Consider the following 21136-nt stretch of genomic DNA (forward strand, 5'->3'; position numbering starts at 1 on the left):
TGAGACCCTGTCTCAAACGAACAAACAAACAGCCAAAGACAAACAAAAACCACAGGGCTTTGTATATTGTAGGCAAGTATTTACCAACTGTGCTACATCCCCATTCCCTAAACACCCCATTTCAAATAAATTTAAAACTTAATATTTCAATAATTTGCCTTCTGCAGGACTTAAGCCCACGTTCTCCCTTTTACAGAACACTTACAGAATCAGTGCATGAGTAGAGAATTCTCCCCAGGTTAAATACTTGTTTTGATACAAACCCATTTAAAAATGTCAAGACCTCAGTCACTACAAATCCTTTTGGCCACTTTAAGTCGACACCACCCCAGTGACTTAACCCTGAAGCCTGGCCTGTTCTGAAATCACGATTCCTTTTCATGTGACTCAGGCTCAGGGGTCCGATACAGAGCAGCTGAGAAATAAATGATGTTACTGAGGCAGAAGATGATGCAAAGAAGCAAGGCTGCTGCTATCTGAGGCAGAGAGAAGGGTCTGGAGGTTGCCAAGAGCCACTCCTTCCTCAGTGTCTTGTCCAGAAGGATGGCTTCCATCTGCAAGTGTGTGGCCAGGATCACACACACGTGAAACAGCTGGTGACTGTGACCTGTGAGAAAACACAAAAGCTCATCAAGATTACCCATCAGAACCAGAGAAACAGCTCAGCTGCTACCAAGCCTGGTAACCCGAGTGCCACTCCTGGGACCCTCAGGAGAGCATACATTCCCACCAGTTGTCCTGTGACCGCTGCATGCCATGGCTTGTGCACACCCATACATACACACACATGCATGCACACAGAATGAATTAAGTGCTGGGAAGTCACCAATCAAAAGGTCTATGGATGCAGGCTCTGACACGTCTGCTAAAAATGGGATGGCTAAATCCAAGGAGCCAGATCACAAGAGAGCACATATATAATTTTATTTGTTTGTTAGCTTATTTCAGAGATGACTGTCTTTTGAGACAGGGTCTCATGTCACCCAGATTTGACTTGAACTCACTATGTAGCTGAGGATGACTTTGAACTTCTGATCCTCCTGCCTCCACCTCCTGAGTGCTTTATAAGTTCACTTGTAAGAAATGCTTAGAGAGGCAGGTGAAAGACAGCCACACAGTTCCAGCTGGATCCTCATGGACCCAGACTGGCTGAAGACATCCACAGGCCTACGGTGCAAGACAGATAGATGCCATAATGAGGAGCAAATATATGGTGGAGAAATGGGAGAGAAAGAGAAGTGGACCAGTTCTCGTGCTGTGGAAAGAGGCAGAACTGCAGAAGCCTAGGTGGTGAGAAACAAGCTAGTGTAGGTGGCTTGATTACCACCCAGGACCATGGTGACATCCGGGCCTGTGCTGCTGCCAAGGGCCATGGTCCTACTCCCGCAGGGGAGCTGACAATGCCAGTCTGTGTTGACATCCGTGGCCCATGTTACCAAAGGCCACACTGACGCCCTGGGGTCTGGGCTGCTACATGTCGGTGTCTGAGGACTGTGCCACCACAGGAACCATGCTGATCTGAGTGGCCTGCGCTGCTACCCAGTGTCTTGGTGTGGACACTGGGCCCAAGCTGCAGCTGAGGGCCATGTCTGGATTCATGACCCTACTGCAGCCAGGGTCTATGTTGATGTTCTGTGCTTTAGTTACTACTGAAGAACAAACGGATGCCCAGGGTCTGGCCCACCACCCGAGGCCACAGTGGTGTCCAAGAGCCATGCTCCAGCTGTGCCATACTTATCTGAGTGGCCTGTACTGCCACTTGAGGCCATGGTGATATCGAGGCCCCGGGCTGCTACTGAGGGCTGTGTCTGGGTCCATGGCCCTACCGTAGCCAGGGCCCATGTCCTGTGTTGCCCCCAAAGGCCACACAGATGCCTGGGATCTGAGTCTGGGCTGCCACCTGAAGCTATGTTGGTGTTCAAGGGCTGTACCACTGCCAGGGCCATGCCAACCTGTGTGACCTGAGCTGCTACCCGGGGCCATGGTATTGTCTGGGTCCATGCTGCTGCCAAGGTCCATGTCTGGATCCGTGGCCCTACAGCAGCCAGGTTTGAATTGATGTCCATGTTACCACTGGGGGCTGTGTGGATACCTGGGGTCTGGTTAGCCACCTGAGACCATGTTGGTACCCTAGGACCATGCTGCCGCCAGGGGCCATACTGATCTGGGTGGCCTGGGCTGCCCCTGGGGCCATGGTGATGTCTGAGCTTGAGCTGCTGCCCAGGGCCATGTCTGGGTCCGTGGTCCTGCTGCAGCTGGGGTCTGTGCTGATCTCCATGGCCCAAGACACCACAGGGGACCATAGGAACTGTGCCTGTTGAAATCCAAGGGCAATGCTGAGAAGCCACCACCCTTCCTGGCCCCGGGAGAGCTGGTCCTGACCCTCACAGGAAAGTTGGCCCCACCCCTCACTATGGACATGGAAGAGCTGCCCTAGGACACCAGTGTAGAAGAGCTGGCCCCTCGCCTGAGGGGCTTGTCACCGTCTACAGAAGGCACCCAAAGGTGCTGTGATGGCTAATATTGTCACCTTCACAGTCTCTAGAACCACCAGGAGACAGACCTCTGTGTATGCCTGTGAGGGAGTTTCTGCATTGGGTTAACTGAGGTGGGAAGACCCGCCATCCCATGGGCTGGGGTCTGGATCCCATGCAAACAGTGCAAGCTGAGGACCAGCGGTCATCTCTCTCTGCTTCCTGACTGTGGACACGATATGACCTGCTGCCTCAGGCTCTGCCACGCCTTCCCTTTCATGGTGGGTCACACCCTCAAGGCATAAACCCAAACAAACGCTTGAGGATTGGTCACAGCAGAAAAGTAACGGACACAGGTGCTTCTTTCCAGCCAGAGTCAGAGCCAGGCGTGACAGCTGGGAGAGGTGGAAGGACCCCACCCATCCTGCTCTGGGGGAACGGAGAGGGGTCGTTTCAGCTAGGAGCTCCGTGCTCTGACACCTCTCGAGATCACACACACACTTAGCTCGGCTCCCTCGAGTGTCACATGGCCTCTGTGAGGGCTGGCCTTGCCCCAGCTTTGGAATTCTTGGGTCAGGAGGTCGGAGTTTGGGCCCGGAAGCTGCAGCCTCGGTTAGGGATACACCTGGGACCCACAGCTCCACATGACCCCAGGCCCTCCACTCACTATGTTCAAGATAGACTTTCTCCTCTGTATAGTTGCCTGCTGTCTGGGACCCTCAGTCACCTGCGAACCCATCTTCCCTCTTCCTCTCTGGCTGCCCCCCCCCCCATGTTCCTGTTGTACTAGGAAGTCAGAGTCTAGGTGCCAACAGGATGGTGGCTCATTGGAATGGCTCAGGGTCCTGAACCTACCTGTCCCTGTCCTCGCTGTCCCTGGCAACACAAAGATGGCTTCATTCAAGATGTAAGGTCACTGCTGTACCTGTCACTCACCATGACCTATGCACGATGACTCCCTCTAGGGTCACTCCTTCCCAGGTCCCCTACCTTATGGCTACACACACATTGTCAAGGATGTTCCCACCCAAGCCGAGAGAGTCACCCCCTGCTTCAGGGTCACCCCATCCCTGCCCCACCACACTCACCGATGTAGTCAAAGCGTCCGGGAGCCAGTCGCTCTGGCAGGTGAGCAGAGTACAAGAAAGAGGCCAGGAGGGTCATGATCATGTGTTTCTGGTGGTACAAGATGGCTTCATTTCTTGAACTCTCCCCTGGGAACAGGAAGAGCTGCGGGTGTTTAAAAAAAAAAAAACAAAAAGCAAAAGCCCTTGAGAAGCCAGACCTTGTGTCTTCTTTCTCAGACCCACACCTCTCAGCACACCAACACAAGCTCCATAGGCCTAGGCCTCACCTCCTCAGGGTTGTGGCCTGAAGGAGGGATGTGTGGGGATGAGGGGAAAGGAAAAGGAAGAGAAGAGAACCTAAAAGAGATGAGTGTCAGGGAGTGGTGGTGCACGCCTTTAATCCCAGCACTTGGGAGGCAGAGGCAGGCAAATCTCTGAGTTCAAGGCCAGCCTGGTTTATAGATCAAGTTCCAGGACAGCCAGGGCTACACAGAGAAATCATGTCTGGAAAAACCAACCAACCAAGCAAACAAAAACAAGAAAGAAAAGAGAGAGATGAGCAGAGAGAGAAGAAAACCCCTACTAGATATTGCTGCTTTTTCTGAAGATAAAATGCAAGCATGGAGGAATGGTCCTATCTGCCCGACTCCAGATGCAGAGCTACAGAACTGAGGCTCATAATGAAGGCTTCAGGGCTTAGAGGCAAGCCGGCAAGATGGCTCAGTGGGTAAGGTCCCTTGCTACCAAGCCTGATGACCTGAGTTCAAACCCCTGGGCCCACATAGTGGAAGCAGAGAACTGACTTCCACAAGTTGTCCTCTGACTTCCTTATGTGGCTTACATGTGAGGAGAGGCAGGCATGTGCACACAAAAGAAAAAAATGTGATAGGAAAAAAAAAAGCTTTAAAAACAAAAAAGCTTAGAAGCCTTCATCATCGAAAAGGATCACCCATTTAGCCTAGCTTGGTAACTCAAGCTTGAACTCACTCCCTAAGGTAGAAATACTGGAAGTTCAAGGCCCATCTAGTCAATGGAGCTAGTTGAAGGCCAGCTTGAGCAACCTAGTGAGATTCTGTCTCAAAATCAATAAGTGGCTGGGATGTAGCTCTATGGTAGAGCCCTTGCCTAGCACACAGAAGACCTTAGGCCCAGCATCAACCACCCTGCAATGGATGGCCATTATATTGCTTCAAGGTTAAGCAGAGTTTTTGTATTTTATAAATAACGATAGATTCCCCTTACTAGAGGCACCAGGCCAGCTATCTCAATGCCTCAGATGGGGCCTGCTGCAGTTGGACAGCTTCTGCTGGCATTGTGGGAATGTGTTTCCTTTGGCCCCTGGGTCCTTAAGGCAGACCCTACTGCTGAATTCTGCACCCAAGGAAAGTGAGCCTGAGATTGACTTGCAAAGCACCAATAATCAGGGAAGTAAGGGTTAGAATCTAGGCAGGGCAATTCTGGTATTAATGCAACCACCTCCTACCCCTCTGCCCTACTGTCCCACACAGCCTCTAGACAGCATCACACAGCATGAAATCTGCATGTAACTGGTGACAGATATCAGCTGAAGTTCCCTGTGTGTGTCTGCAGTGGGAGCTCTGAGTCACGCTCCCATCCCCAAGTCTCCTGTAGACACACTCAGGGAATTACAGAGAAAACACACAGTGTCTCAGGTAGCAAGTAAAACTTCACTACCCTGATAGGAGAATGTCTTTCTGTATGCTGTGAATATATGTTGCTCTGATTGGTTGATAAACAAAGCCGTTTGGCCTATGGCAAGGCAGCTTAGAGGCAGGCAGGAAATCCAAACAGATAGACAGGAAGAGAAAAGAGAGGCAAGGCAGAGCCGCCGCCAGGAGAAGCAAGATGTAAAGGTATTGGTAAGCCACAAGCCATGTGGCAAAGTATAGATTTATAGAAATGGGTTCATTTAAGATACAAGAGCTAGCTAGCAAGAGGCATGCCATAGACCACACAGTCTGTAAGTAATATAAGCCTCTGTGTGTTTAATTGGGTTCAAGTGGCTGCAGGACCGGTAGGACACAGGAACACTTCCAGCTACACTACCCTGTACCCTCACGCCTTGCCATCTGGGTCTCACACTGCCTGTGGGAGAAGCCTACTCACAAGGTAATGCTGAACCTATGTAAGATCCATTATATCCCAGAGTCCTCATTATCTCCTATAGAAGCAGACGCTAGCCTCAGGCACAGATGAGGAAGCCTAGGCTCAGAAAGGTTATGTGTATTGCCGAAATCACACAGCGAGGAACCGTGGGGACTAGAATTTGAACTCGGCTCACGTGTCTTGCGAGTGAGAGTCTTTTCCCTTCTTTTCCTGTTGTCCTGGCCTCAGCTCCCCTCCATTGTGCTCTCTGCCTCATTCCCATCTGTCCTTTCCCCTCACCAGTACACTGTATTACTGATCATATACAATCATGATCACCAAACCCCAGGCCGCTTGCCTTGTGGTGGTGATTTAGATAGGAATGGCCCCCATAAACTCATGTGTTTGAATGCTTGGTCACGGGGAATGGCACTATTAGGAGGTGTGGCCTTGTTGGAGTAGATGTGGCCTTGTTGGAGGAAATGTGTCACTGTGGAGGTGGACTTTGGGGTCTCCTATGCTCAAGCTACACCCAGTGTGGCTCACAATTCACTTTCTGTTGCCTGTGGATCAAGATGTAGAACTCCCAGCTCCTTCTCCAGCACCATGTCTGCCTGCATGCCGCTATGTCCTGCCATGACAATAGTGACCGAACCTCTGAACTGTAAGCCAGCCCCAGTTAAAGGTTTTCCTTTGTAAGAGTTGCTGTGGTCAGGGTGTCTCTTCACAGCAATAGAAACCCTAACTAAGACACTTGCCCAGGTCTCTGTGGTTGTTCCTAAGGCCCTAGTCAGCTTGTCTCCAGGTGCCTCTGTGTTCACACTGCAGCACCCGAGTCTCAACTCCTATGGGTCCCCCAGAGCCCACTGCAGTGTTATGACTCCCTCAGAGCTCGGGGAACAATGAAGCCGCTGGCCTTGCTGACAAGAAGGGAGGAGATGTAGCCCACGTGCTTACCCTGTAGAAGATGGGGAGTGAGTCCCACGTGTAGGGGTAGGCGAAGGCGAGGACCCGGAGCAGCTTGCAGAGCCGGGGCTTCTGGAGTTCGAGAAACCTGAAGTCAGGGAGGAAATGGAGGCTTTTCAGGAACGCACACATGAGCATCTGGGTCATCACCAGAGGACAAGCATTTTTCCATGGCCTCCTGTGGACCACAGCCTCTCCACAGGCCTCTCTCCTTCCTCCTACACTGGCGGACACGACAAAACCTCAGCTAAGAAGGAGAAACTTGCTCAGAGAGCTTGAAATGCAATGGGTGCAAACCAAGCCGGGGGGGGGGGGGGGGGGGCAGGGGGCAGGGGCGGGGGCGGGGGCGGAGCCTCAGACAAAAACCCTGCAAAGGTCAGAGGAGACTGACAAAAGGTCAGAGGAGACTGACAGCAAAGAGGTTTTAGAAGGAGAGATGGCTCAGTGATTAAGAACACTGGCTGCTCTTCCAGAGGACCTGGGTTCAATTCCCAGCACCCACATGGCAGCTCACAACTGTCTGTAACTCCAGTTCAAGGGAACCCAGCACCATTGACACAATAAATGCATATAAAATTAATTAAATAAAAAAAAGAGGTTTTAGAAGGCTGAATCGCCAAGACAGGAAGGGGGCTTCTCAAGCACAGACCCCAGGTCGCACATTCTACAGAAGCAGAGATGCACCCAAACAACTGGAACCACCCAGGCAATGCCCCACAAAGACCTGGGCTCAAGGGGGTGCTGGATTACCCAGAGAAGTTTCTAGAATCTATCATGCACAGGAACACTGGCCTGGGGAAAGTGAATGTGCAGAGCGTCTGTCTTTCTCTCCTCCATGAGCTTTCCCACTGCTCTCCAAAGCAAAGACAGAATCCAACAGGAACCCTTTGCGCTGACTATTTAGAAGCAAGAGGCAGGTCCTCCTGGACAGGCCACCACTGGGCCTCGGGGGACCTGGAGAGGGGTAACAGCTTTAGACCTGGGTTACCCCTCTCTGGATACCCAGACTGGATATCAGGAAGTTAGGGTTGAGCAAGGTATCCCCGCCAAACGGCAGCTCTGGAACTGGTAGAATGCCTATCCCGCCACCATGCAGGAAGCCCTGGGTTCCATCCTCGGCACTCACGAACCAGACATAGTGATGCATTCCTATGATCCTAGCACTTGGAGGCCAAGTCAGGAAGATCAGAAGCTCAAAGGCATTTTTAGTATATTTTCATATTAAGCATATTTTATATTAAATAAATTTAATATATATGTGAATTTGAGGTCAGGAAGATCAGAAGTTCCAAGTCATTTTTAATATATTTTATTTAGTGAATTTGACATCAGCCTGGGCTATGTAGTGTCAAAAAACCAAGCCAAAACTCAGTTACCATCTTGATTATGCCACAACACTGGGGAGGAGGCAGCAGGGCTGTGGTCTCATGGGGACACACCAAGTTCCAACCCAGGCTGGACACGCCAGGACCACGCTGCTTAGGGCAGGTCACCTCTAAAGCTGTGTGTGACCTGTCCCCTCCCTCGGTGTTGTAAAGACTTGAAGAAATGAGGCCCCCCAGTCATGCATAGCCCAGGTGCTAACCATAGATCAGAAAGCACACCAACCACTCCTGCTCAACACCAGCTATTCTGGAGCAGAGGGTAAGACCAAGGGAGGACAGGTTCTGGGTGGACTGTCCAAGAAGGAGCTGAGAACAGACACAGCTAGGCTTTAGCCCAAGGTGTCTGTCCCCCAAGTGTCACATTGCCCCTGCCTGCCCCTGATAGCCCCAGCCTCTGTCCTTCTTCCCCCAGGGGCCAAAGGAAGCAAACACATTCCCACAACCCCAGCAGAGGCTATCCACCTGCAATAGGCCCCTTATGCCTCTGCTGTGTCTGGGACAGGCTCACTCCTAAAGAGTGCTCCTTGTGGCCACTTACACATGAAGAAAACCTGGCTCTGACCTGGTGAGGGTTGTCCCCCAAAGCACGGGTTTCCTGCGACTTGAGACCACGTGTCACCGGGTCTGAAAAAGTGCTTCCCCGGGGGGCAAATGGACCAGCCTCTCCAGCAGCAAAGCTGAGTCTACAGGGGACAAAAAGAAGAAGAAGAAGCAGAATAGAAGAGACAAAGCAACAGACGAGGGGGAAAAGAAAAAAGAAAAAAAAAAGCCCTTAACCACAGAAGACGGGATCACTCCCAAGATGCAATTCCACATCCAACCACAGGATGTCGCCACAGCCAGAGATTCCAAGCAGCAGCAGCCGTGGCTAGAGATGCCTCCAAAGCACCCAGCAACAGTTTCCAAAGTACAGCTGGCCTACACACCCTGGAGTTGAGAGCTCTGCCTGGGAAGCAGTTGCAGGAAACACTGGATCCGGGGAGAAGCCTCCCATAAGACCAGGGTGAGTCAATAAATCTTGGCAACAGAAATGCCACAACTAATGCTTGATGCGAGCAGATAATTGGAAGTTATTCAATTGCAAAGCATACATTTATGTGCATGTGCGTGCATGCGTGCCTGCGCTGTCTTCTATTGTGTGGGGTTTTATCCTAGTCTGGAGACTCGCAGGAAGGGGACCGTATTCACATGCCTGACCCCAGCCCTGGCTGCGCTCAGCCACCTGGCTGAGGTGTCACAGCCTCCAGAACTTGGTCTGTTGAGCCTCCGCCCCTGCTCTGACCCCAGCCCCTTTGAGGCTGGCTTTTGCCACTCTACATACTGAGGTATTGCTCCTCTGGTCCAGCTTTACTTTGTGACGGTCACCATACTGACGTCAGTGACTTTGCAAAACAAAAACAAAATTCATAAAAGTTGGGAGAGGTGTGGATGTCTGCACCCCGACTGGGGTGGGCAGGGGTGGGGTGGGGGTGGGGGTGCTAAGGTGAGGGGTTAGTCTTAGGCTACATAAAGGGTGCCCGAGCAGCCAGGGCTAGACAGTGGACCCCTCTATCAAAATACACTAAACCAAACCAAACTCGCTGGCCAGACGGGCATGCTGGAAGGAAGAGCCATGGTGACGGGTGGTCCGAGGCAGAGAGCAAGGCCAGCTCGCTGGCTGCGGGCTGCGGGCAGGGTCAAGAAGGGAGCATGTTGGGGCTCTGATCATCTTCCACAAAGCAAAGGGCTTAGCTCCTCTCTCAAGTGTGGCAGCATGAGAAGACCCCCACACGGCTACTGGTGACATATCTCAAAGGTCCTGTGGAGAGGAAGCTGAGCCCAGAAAGAAGAGCCCAGGAGATCACTGTCCCTGAAGAGCAAAGGGTAGACCTCTGAGAGGGCACTAGATTTCCCAGCTTGCCCTCGGGCCCTCTCTAGCCCTCCTCCCTTCCACCCTGCAGTGCAGCGTGGGCCCTCCACTCTCCCACACTACCATCCTTGCCCAGGCTGGCTGCGCTGCCCAAAGGCCCTTCCTTATCTCCAGCTTCAGGTCTGTCACGTGCTCCCTCTCAGTCCTAATTCAGCCTCTCGGGGCCCTGTGTATCCAAGTGTATACCAGCCACATGACCTGCTTCCCTTGCTCTCTGTTCTGCTCCACAGAGCAATGGCAGTTCCCTCTCAGACTCGTGTGTGTGTGTGTGTGTGTGTGTGTGTGTGTGTGTGTGTGTGTGTGTGTATGTGTATGTCCTGCCTTTCCTGCAACTGGCACCCTCTTTAGGCAAGACCTCACTCTTCCAGGTGTGGCAGACTTTTCACATGGGTCCCCCAGAGCTCAAGCAGCCTTTGAGGAACGCTAGTCAGGTGGGTGGGGACAATTGCCCCAGATGTGCTTTCTGGACCATCAGAAACAAACTGTGTCATAGTCAAGGAGAGAAGGCCCAAAACACGGGGCATAAGACATCCCTGGGCCAGTGACAAACACCATCCAAATACACCAGGTTTGCTGAATCCACAACACCCACCACTGAGCCTGCACGGTCAAGGACGAAAGGTCTGGGCAGAAGAAAGCAATGGACCCTGGTGGCTAATAGGCGGTCAGTCAGGAACATTTAAAAACATAGTTTAAAAGGCTGCAAATGTCCTAATACGCTTGTGGGAGCCCACAAAGGTTTCCTAGTAAGATCTGAGCAGGGCTGCATTAGGGGATGGCTGGACCATGTGCATGGTCACCAGGTGTCTGGGATGGTCTACACTTGGCTGTGCTGGGGGGAGGTCTTTTGCTCCACCCCTTGGCATTCCTTTAAAAAGCCCTTTAGTAGAGACAGAAGTGGCTGGTGGGGTTTGACCCAGGCCCTCTTGAGGCTATCCTGTGGTTTCTAACTGTCTCTCCTTATACTTCTATCTACAAATTCCTCATTTCTCCATGCTCAAGAGTACCTAGGGGAATAAGAGGGAGCAAATCTCCCTCATATGCTGCACTGTGAGCCCCTGGGAAGTCAGTTTTGTGGGATTGTGTCTTTCACACCCATGAGCTGCCTCAACCCCACCTACCCACAGCGTTTGTTCCCGCTGACCCCAGTTCGGAATGCCAGAGCCACAAGGCGCCTAAGACCCAACCACACAGGGCAATAACTGACCCAAAGCCCCGATTCAGGAGAGTCCAGGCCTACCCAGCAGCCCAGGCGGCCAGAGGAAAGATCACCCAGGCACACTGCATCTCCGTGATGTGAGCAGAGCTCTTACCATGCATGCATATTGCTTCATTCACGATGGAGACCTAACCCCTCTCCACCATCAGTGGGATCCCCAGATTTCCACACTGGTGCAGAGGCTATATACCACACCCTTTAATTCCTCCTGGAATTAGAAAGACATAGCAACCCAGGACAAGGGACTTTATTTCCTGGCTCTACAGGTGGATTCAAGCCCCACCTAGCTTTCAGGGAATTCTATGATTTCCACAAAGATAAGGGAGACCCTCCCCATTCCCCATTCCCAGCATTTTCCCGGGGGATGAAGCCACACAAAATCCAGTGTAGGACACACCACGAGGCGCTTTCACCCCCAGGGGGAGCAAACCATGTCTGCCTCCTACCCTTCTCAAACATCCTGGCCAATGGAGGGCAAGCTGGGGTGAACCTTTCTGATGTTGTACAGAAACCTATCCTCCCACATTTAAAAAACAAAAACCCAGCTGCCTCAAGCCCCAGCTGCCACGACTTCCTGCCTTGATGGACGTGCCCTCCAACTGTGATCCAGAGAAAACCCCTCTTCCTTTTGGTCACTTTTGCAGTATTCTGTCCTAACAATGAGTAAAGTCACCAATACATGGGACAAGGCTCCTAGAGCCTTCTCCACTGGGCACCTCCCTTGGGGATGCACGGCAGGTCCTCCCCGACTTCCCACCTGAGACCAGACTGCCCGGTACCTGGAATAGCAGGAGAGGCCGGTGCTGAGAATGGTATTCAGCACAGCCAGGGCTACATAGCACTCATGGAAGGTACTGCAGACCAGCGCGTCAGGGAACGTGTATGCGGAGTAGGCAATGGCTGAGCCTGCGAAAGAAACATCAGCCTTGAGACCCAGGCCAGGCCACAGCACCATGAAGACTCCCAGGAAAGACTACCTTAGCCTTCATCTTCTGCACAGACTCCTGAGCTAGCCTGCCTCTGGGCCTACTCAGAATATCCTCCCCTTGCCTCTCCATCTACTCAATGTCCTTCTCAGTGTGTGTGTGTGTGTGTGTGTGTGTGTGTGTGTGTGTGTGTGTGTGTGAACGCATACTGTCTTTACAATCCTGACCCATATGAAGCTTACACTTATTTTATAAATGAGCACATAGAGGCACAAGGAGATCTAGTAGCTCCCCTGGAGTCACACATCAAGAAAATAAGCTTCAAACCCAGGCAGCCTGGAGATGAATCCCTGCTTCTAACCACAGGCTGTCACTAATGACATGACCAAACTCATCTGCCTGTGGACAGGGTGCTTCCTGAGAAGCTCAGCATCACAGGAAGAGAGGGCATCCCTAAGGACAGGGATGTCCTATCAGTGGGCTGGGGGTGACCAGTGAGTGTGGGGTTTGGCTCTGGGTTTTGGAGTGTGAGGGAGGCAGCTACATCAAGACCTTCTAGAGAGACTAGCCATGAAAGCTTTCGGCTGGAGGAACAAGAGATACTACTGCCCACCTCGGAGTGGCTGGGACCTGCACCCTTGCCTTTGGGAGAGGCTGGATCTGGCCCCAGTTCATGTTATTCGAATACAGTGGTTCCAGCCCTCCTAATGCTGCAACCATTTAATTCTTATTTGTGGTGACCCCCAACCATAAAATCATTTTCGTTGCTACTTCAGAACTGTAATTTTGCTGCTCTTATGAATCATAATGTAAATATATCTGTGTTTTCCAGTGGTCTTAAGTGACCCCCATGGGAGAGGCGCTCAACCCTCAAAGGGGTCTCGACCCACAGGTTGAAAACCGATGTTTCAAGTCATCAAGCACCTTGGATTCATAGCTAGAGGCAAAAACAGGCCAGACTCAACCTGCCTTTTCTCCCATTCAACAGGTGGATCACAGGGGCAAGGGACCACAGCCTGGTGGAAGTCACCTGAGGGGACCACAGCCTGTTGAAGTCACCTGCAATTCCAGTGCTGGGGAGGCAGACACAGATGGATCCCTGGGACTCATTAGCCAGGCATCCTAGCCTAATTGGTAACTCTCAGGCCAGTGAGAGAGATTGTCTCAAAAAGTGCTGGGCACCTAAGGACCACCCGAGGTCCCCTCACCTTCACACACATGTAAACAAACACAAGGACCAACAGAGAGGGCTGAGCATCACCTTCCTGGAATAGTGCAGAGTTCCCAAGGGAGTTCACCCAGGAACTCAGCTCCAGGAGACCAGGATACCCTTCTCCAGACCCAATGCTCAGGGAGATGTCTGGACCAAGATGTTCCACCAATGCTGACTGGAGTCAAGGTGTGCACCAAGCATTGTATGCAATGCAAGCGTAAAGGGGCTTCATACCTGCCTGAAAATACAGCAGGAAGCAAAGCTGACCTGAGACAGGGGGTAGAGGTAGGGGTCTGGTGGAGGATAGGTGTTTGAGATAGGCCAGGGAGCAGGTAAAGCTGACCACTGTCAATCATAGTAATGGCTGCCCTGTGAAATGGACATGGACTCAAAAGCATTTGAATTTGTTCATAACCCTCCTACATCTGCTCAAGAGAACAATGCTTAAAGAAGTTAACAAATTCATCTTAAACTGAATTTAGGACTGGTGGTACAAGGTCAGGATCTGGACCTGAGTGTTGTGTCAAAATATGTATCAGAGGGGCCTGAGAGGGCTAATTCAGTTTCTAGCATCCACACTGGGCAGCTCACAACTGTTGTGGGATAATGCTTTTGTACACTGGTTTAATAAAATGCTGATTGGCCAGTAGCCAGGCAGGAAGTATAGGCAGGATAAACAGACAAGGAAAATTCTGGGAAGAGGAAGGTCAAGTCAAGAGATGCCAACCCACCATCCAGGGAGCAGCATGTAATGGCACACAGGTAAAGCCACGAAAAACATGGCAACATATAGATTAACAGAAATGGGCTGAGTTTAAGTGTAAGAGCTAGTCAGTAGTCAGCCTGAGCTAATGGCCGAGCAGTTTTAATTAATATAAGGCTCTGTGTGTTTACTTGGGTCTGAGCGGCTGCAGGAGAGCAAGGCCGTGAGAGCTGGGCAGGCACAGGAAAACTTTCAGTTACACACAGCCAATTGTAACTCCAGTTCCAAAAGACCCGATGTTCCTGCTGCCTCCATGAGAAACTACACATGTGGCACACAGACAAACAGAAATAAAAAATAAATATTTTAAGAAAGATGTGTTTCAGGGGCTCAGCACATAGATGGCCTAGAAGGACTTACCAAAATGCTTGCTTTTATTAGAATCTCCAAGGAACAGCTGAGGATGTAGCTCAGTTGGTAGAGGGCTTGCCTGGCACGCACACAACCCTGAGTCCCATTCCCAGCACCGCATAAATCACTATAGTGGCACACACCTGTTCTCACAGCTCTTAGAAGATGAGAAGAGGAGGGTCAAAGGTCTAGGTCATTCTCAGCTACATAGCAAGTTCAAGGCCCTGTTTCAGAAAAGTGGGGGAGGGAGGGAAGGAGGGAGAGCCAGCCCTCAGGAAGCCACTGGGTTGAGGGTTTGGACCTTATCCCAGGTAATAAGAACTCTGAAAGCCTTCTAGTGGGAGGAGACCTGGCAGGAGATGAGGCAGGAACATGGTGGAGCTGCAGGGCAGGGCCTCTAAGAAGCTCCAGGTCTGAGTCAGGCTGATTAAGGGTCCATGGAACAGCCTGAGCTTGATCACTGATTAGATAGAATGGGAAGCAGAGGTGGGGAGGAGGGGCCCAAGCTCATTAGTTCTGACTTGAGCAAAGCAGGAGGTAGCACCCCTAGCCAGGGACCTGAGAGGAAGAGCGGGGTAGGCCAAGGGTGGGACAGGGTGGGGGGAAGACTCAGTCCTGGCTTCAGGCTCACCCAGTGTTTAAAGGTAAGGTTTAGGAGTCCCTTGTTCAGAGATGTTAGGGGATGGGAGGTTGCTCCTGGGCATGTTAGACAAAAGGCCCCATGGTTAGTCCTGAGTTACTGACAATTCAGAGTGTGCCTAGTTATGGGTTAGAGGAGAGGAAGGAACCAGAAAGGAATGAGAACAGGGATGTAGGAGGGGAGACATGAAGGGGTTGGGGCCATGGCAACCAGTTTTAATGATTGGAGAGAACTGGACAGTGGAGCATTCAGCAGAGAGAGAGAGAGAGTGTGTGTGTGTGTGTGTGTGTGTGTGTGTGTGTGTGTGTGTAAGAGAGACAGAGAAAGAGGGGTATGCAGGTGTACAATTATGAAGGAAGAGAAGAAGAAGGATGAGTGTACTAGAATATTATTTTAAGGTGTGTTACTTTTGTTTATGTTGCATTTGTTTAACTCTGTGAAGCTGTGTTACTGTGCCTGTGCAAAACACCTGATGGTCTGTCTAATAAAGAATTGAACAGCCAATAGTGAGTCAGGAGAAAGGATAGGCGGGTTTGGCAGGCAGAGAGAATATATAGAAGGAGAAATCTGGGAGGAGAGATAGAGGAACAACAGAGAAGGAGGTGGACATCAGGGGCCAGCCATCCAGCCACCCAGCCACACAGTCACACAGCTACACAGCAAGCCATGGAGTAAGAGTAAGATTTACAGAAGTAAGAGAATAAGAAAGCTAAGAGGCAAGAGGTAGATGGGATAATATAAGTTAAGAAAAGCTGGCTAGAAACTAAGCCAAGCTAAGGCCAGGCATTCATAAGTAAGACTAAGCCTCCATGTGTGATTTGTTTGGGAGCTGGGTGGCAGTGCCCCCCACAAGAGCCAAAACACAAACAACAACAACAACCACAGATGAGTGTGACCTCCTGTGGGACAAACTCTTGCAAAAGCAGATACAGTGGCTGGCTTTCACAGCTAGAGCGGGTCCAGGCAGGAGGAAGAGAGCACCAGCATCCTAAGGGATGGATGCTAAGAAGCAGGGGGAAGGGCTTCCTAGTCAGAAAAAAAGTCCAGGAGGATGGGGCAGCACCACCTCACCTGCCTCACCAACAGCTCACCGCTCCGCTCCTGCAGGGCTCTGGGCAAGTATGACACCTCCAAGCCTCTGGGAAACATGGTTTGTGACTCTGTCCTCCTTTCTCTTCCACGTATACCAGATCCCAGCCCTGATGTACTGGGGGGGGCAGCCCATGGTGGCCCGTGAGAGCCAAGCTGAACATTCCAGAGTCCTTGCAAGCCTGTGGTTAACCTCGGCCATCACTAAACGTTACAATTAAATAAATCACAGTAACCAAACTCCTAAGTTCTTAGCGCATGGGTCTGTGTGATGGAGTTACTATGTTGGGCGGTTGCTCCTCGGCTTCTCCTTAGACCTCTACAACTGGTGATGCCACTCAGAGAACAGGATGGGAGGCAAGGGGGGGGCATTTACACCACAGGAATTGGCAAACACTACAGGTCAAGGTATATCCACAGACAGCACAGGTATGAACAAGCTTCTTACAGAGCCCTGGACAGGGCCTGCATCCTCATGACTCTTACAAAACCCATCAAGTCTCTTGGGAGACAGGCAAGTGGCACTCTCAAGGTGAGGGGACCGACGGGCAAGGGCCTCACGTACCCAGGCTGAAGAGGTTGACAGCACCATAGTCCAGAAAGTAGCAGATATGCCGGGCGTTCTTGGACATAGAGCTGAAGGTGTGCGCACAGCTGGAGGCAAGGGGGTACACACAGCTGGTGCACATGTACACGAGCATAGGCCATGAGTAGCTGTCATTCTGGATGTCTGTCATATACAGTGCAGTCACGAACCTCCACACAAAGAACCTAGAACAGAACATGCACCCACTCAATCCTCTCTTGAAGGTCTTCTGCCTCCCGCCCCACTGAGACACAGCCCATCCAGTGACTCTTTATACAATGAAATGACATGTGCCAGAGAGGCTGCAGGGGGACAAGTGTGCCTTATTGACTTGAAGCAGTGAACTGGTAACAGACAAGTAGGGTGAAAAGACGGTCCTCAGAGATAGGATCCTTCCTACAGCATCCCGCCTAAGATATTCTCCAGTCTCAGCTTACATACCCCTAAGAATGAGGGTCTCATCCCCTCTCATGGTAGCTCTGAGTATTGGGAAGTTCATCCTAAGTCACATTTACCTAGCCTCCAACCATCCATATGTGGGTTCTGCCCACAAGCAACTCCCCTTTACAAACCTCTACTGGAGAGCTAGGTCCCTTTCCCACAATGTCCATCAAGAAAAGGGACTCTCCACATCTCTTCACACAGTACTGAAGGAGGGTCACAAAGCCTTTCTGGCTACCACTGTGTCTTTCTCCTGTGGTCTAGCAGATGGGGCACTTAAGCTGTTTGCTGTTCCTTCAAAATTTTCCTTTTGTCAACAACAGATTATTCCTCCTCCTACTTGCTTGAGGTGCCCTAATGCAGATTCTCCACAGTGCTCTGCACTGTTGGAGTGGATCATCTGAGAGTTTGGCTTGGCATTGGGAGCTGGGAGCAGTGTAGACAGCTCAGCTGTGCATGGACCTCAAGATACACAAGCAATGGTAGCATTATGTAGCAGCACAAACTTCAGAACAGCCTAAACGTAGACAGGCATAATGGCACATGTACTTGGGATATAGAAGAAGGATGATCATCCTTGGTTATATAGAGAGCTCAAGGCCAGCCTGGGCTACATGAGACCCTTTCTCAAAAAAACTAAGCCAAGACAACAAGAAAGCCTAAGCAAACTATGGCCTATCCTCCAGTCCGAACACCTGTTTGGAGGCCTTAGCATCTCAAGCACAGATAATGTGATCTTCGAGGGAGACCATGGGAGAAATGACAGGGGGCTGGGACACATATGCCACAGTCAAGGCTTTCTGGGAAAGCTCTGGAGGGCACACAGAAAACGGTGGCCCCAGCAGCTCCAGGGAAGAGAATGAGGGGCAGAGGGGCAGCCTGGATCTGCTCCCTTGTGCACTCTTCAGTTTGTCAGTGTGTACAGGTTGGTGTCGACATTGCTTTGAAACAGGGTCCCAGCGGATAGCCCAGGCTGGGCCTCAAAGTCACAATCTTTCTGCCTTAACTTTCCAAGTCCTGAGATTACAGGCATGTACAACCATGCTCAGATAGCATAAAGTATTTAAAAATTTTTGCATTTATCATTGTATATATGGAATGTGGTGTGTGTGTGTGTGCACATGTGCATCCTATATCACATATATAGAGGCCAGAGAACAACTGTGTGACATCAGTTTTCTCTTTCTACCTTTACATAGGTTCTGGAGATCAAACTCAGGCTGCCAGGCTTGCTTGCCCATTGCCTTTACCCACTGACCCATCCTGCCAGCCTCAGATTTCTACGTAAGCAAAGATTTAACATGGCTAGTGGCCTTCTTGAGCTACCAGACCTTGCTGCCACTGCCCAGAGTGCAGACCGCAGGGCAGCAAAGCTTCTCTACGGATCATCCCACTTCACCCCAAGACTGTGTCTTCTCTCTCCCCTCCTGTTAGTTGCTGGACCCCCCACTCTGTCTTCTGACATCCGGTAGGGCTGGCTGTTCCATGCTGAAGCACAGGGACCTTCCTGGGACTCGTGTCCACTTGCCACACTCGGGGACTCTCCACCTATCTCAGTTTCTCTTTTTTTTTTTTTTTTTGGTTTTTCGAGACAAGGTTTCTCTGTGTAGCTTTGCGCCTTTCCTGGAACTCACTTGGTAGCCCAGGCTGGCCTCGAACTCACAGAGATCCGCCTGGCTCTGCCTCCCGAGTGCTGGGATTAAAGGCGTGCGCCACCACCGCCCGGCTCTCAGTTTCTCAATATGACTCAAAGGATTTGTTCAGGCCTGGCCTGCACCCCCCACCCCCCCCCCGTGTGCTGTATGGAAGGTGTCCCCTCTCCAGCTGCATCTGTCATCATGTCAGCACAGAGGTCCTCCTAGGCCTGACATGTACCCAACCCTCCAGACCTCCACATTCTAATTCCTCCGATTCAACCCAAATATCCCAGCAGGGAGGGGCTGCTTCTGTACTGAACACATACCAATGTTTTTCTTGTCCTTGTTGTCTGAACAGTGCAACAACCTTTGGCATAGTATTTACTTTGCCTCAGTATTTTAAGGAATCTGGAGATGATTTAAAGTGCATGGGAGGATGTGCAGAGAGATCTATAAATACTGTGCCACCTGACGCATGGACAACTTGCAGGTTCTGGCATCTTTAGGGGATCCTGGAACCAATCCCCACAGATACTCAGAGAGAGCTGCACCTGAATGCGGAGAGGTGACCCTGTCCCACCTCTCCATTACCAAGCAAAGGCTCAAGGTGTGTAAAGTTGGTCTGCACCCTCCTTTTTCAGCCTCTTGGCCTTCCTGGAACCCCCATTCCTGCACCCTTACTTGCCATAGCTTGGCTCCATTAAAGGTGACCAACAGTATATGGCTACTATAATCCCCAGGTAACTGCAAGAACCCACAACTGTGCCTGTGTCTTTGTTGTTGTTGTTTTTTAGAGAGGGTCTTACATGGCCCAGGCTGGCCTCGAACTCACTATGTAGCTGAAGGTGACCTTGACTCCTCCAGCCTCTATCTCCAGAGTCCTGAGATTATAGTGTGAGGCTTCTGGGCCTAGTTTATACAGTGCTAGGGACTGAAACCAGGGCTTGTTGCAGACACACTACAGACTGAGCTACATCTCCAGCTCCTGTATCTTTGTCTGTCTCGGGGTCTCTTCTCACTCCTCACAGCAGCCCCAAGACATGGACCGAGGATCACCCTGCTCTACAGGCAGAAAATGCCTGGCTCGGAGAGATTAAGTGACTTGCTCAAGTTAGTGACATTTTAATAAAGACTTCTTGAAGACCAGCAAAGCCTGTAAGACCGAAGGAGATGAAGATAAATGCTACCCAGTCAATAGAAACCCTAGAATCCTATGGCAATTCACAGCCTGGTGCTCAGTCCATGACAGTCCCAGCTTCTTCCCCGTCAGTCATACATGCACCGGTACCCGCAGGGGGACCCCTGACCCTAGCATAAAATCTCCCTGCCACCCAGCTGTGTTTTTAAGAAGTGTAGCCCCCAGGGATCCCGCATGAGATAGGCTGTCCAGGGGGCCGAAAGGTACCAGAAGGGTAGCAGGTGCGTCCAGATGTTGAGGGTCTCATTGGTCATTTGGAAAAGGCTGAGGATACAGGCAGTGGCGGAACTCTGTGGGTGTCGGTAGCCAAAGAGGATGCCCTGCTCGTGGAACACCTGTGGAGTGAAGACAAGGAACGGGCGAGGAGATGAGACAGAGGGACGGGTGTCTCTGGCTAGCATCAAGTTTCCCGGGTGACTGAGTAGTTCCTTGACCTGGTCCTCTCCCTTCCTGTCTTTGCCCATTCCCTTCCCAGGAGCTCCTGAGATCCCCTGTCCTCCGAGTGGTCCCTAGCCAGTTGGGATCCAAGGGCCAGGCTGGCTTTGCATTCCTAGCTACGCTTACCCTTGGCATGAATGTTGTCTAAGGGTCCGTGTTTGCACTCTGCCTGAGGCCCAAGGCCTGGTCTTTAGATGCCTTCGTGGTTGGCTTGCATGTATGCTGTCTACCTGAGCCAGCCTGCCCTGGATGTCAGAAGCTAGGAGGGTGATCTCTGCAAGAGATCCTCCCAGTGGGATGATGTATTCACAAGGCACTTCATAAAGGCCTTTTGATGATGAGGCCAATGATGCTGAAGCCTGGACTGTGGGAAGAGGAGGCTGGCCACAGCAGGATCATTGAGCCACAGTCCCCAAGTCCCCAAGAGGCCACTTGGTAAGCACCGTTCTTTTTTCCCCCAATACCTCCAGTAAGAAACTTAGACTGGCCGGGTAAGATCTGGGGTGTTGACTTGTTTGAAGTATTGTATTATATCCATTAAACATGGTAACAAAGGGCTAGGAGATGGTTCAGTAGGCGAAGGGTCTGTTGTGCAATCATGAGTACCTGAGTTTGGATTTCAAGCACCAGTGTGAAGTACTAAGCATGGGAAGCAGGGAGAGCCTGTAATTCCAGTGCTGGAGAGATGGGGACAGAAGGACCCCCGGGGTTTGTCAGGCAGCCATTCT

At 51.2% G+C, this 21136-nt stretch overlaps 1 protein-coding gene across 2 annotated transcripts; it reads right to left on the reverse strand.

The window, feature by feature from the left end:
- Positions 1-217: 217 nt before the first annotated feature.
- Paqr5 (progestin and adipoQ receptor family member 5) lies at positions 218-20690 on the reverse strand. 2 transcript variants are annotated; one of them, XM_059266944.1, is made up of 7 exons: positions 20535-20690; positions 20178-20305; positions 16674-16879; positions 11906-12032; positions 6605-6701; positions 3563-3704; positions 218-607 (listed from the first exon to the last, which is right to left on the reverse strand). In XM_059266944.1, exons 1-7 carry the CDS (start codon positions 20541-20543, stop codon positions 366-368), a joined length of 951 nt encoding a protein of 316 aa, XP_059122927.1. In that variant the 5' UTR covers positions 20544-20690; the 3' UTR covers positions 218-365. The 2 variants fall into 2 exon arrangements, with proteins under 2 accessions (XP_059122927.1, XP_059122928.1); XM_059266945.1 differs by lacking the exon at positions 16674-16879.
- Positions 20691-21136: the final 446 nt, after the last annotated feature.

This window comes from Peromyscus eremicus, chromosome 7 (assembly GCF_949786415.1).
Source record: "Peromyscus eremicus chromosome 7, PerEre_H2_v1, whole genome shotgun sequence".
In the NCBI taxonomy this organism is placed as follows: Eukaryota; Metazoa; Chordata; class Mammalia; order Rodentia; family Cricetidae; genus Peromyscus; species Peromyscus eremicus.

Bases quoted from the DNA above. Each gene is read 5' to 3' on its own strand.
- Paqr5 (XM_059266944.1), bottom strand. The intron at 16,880-20,177 runs GTACCTTTCGGC...GTTCTGTTCTAG, and splicing joins ACGCACCTGCTACCCTTCTG to GTTCTTTGTGTGGAGGTTCG. The intron at 12,033-16,673 runs GTACGTGAGGCC...TTTCTTTCGCAG, and splicing joins TGTCAACCTCTTCAGCCTGG to GCTCAGCCATTGCCTACTCC.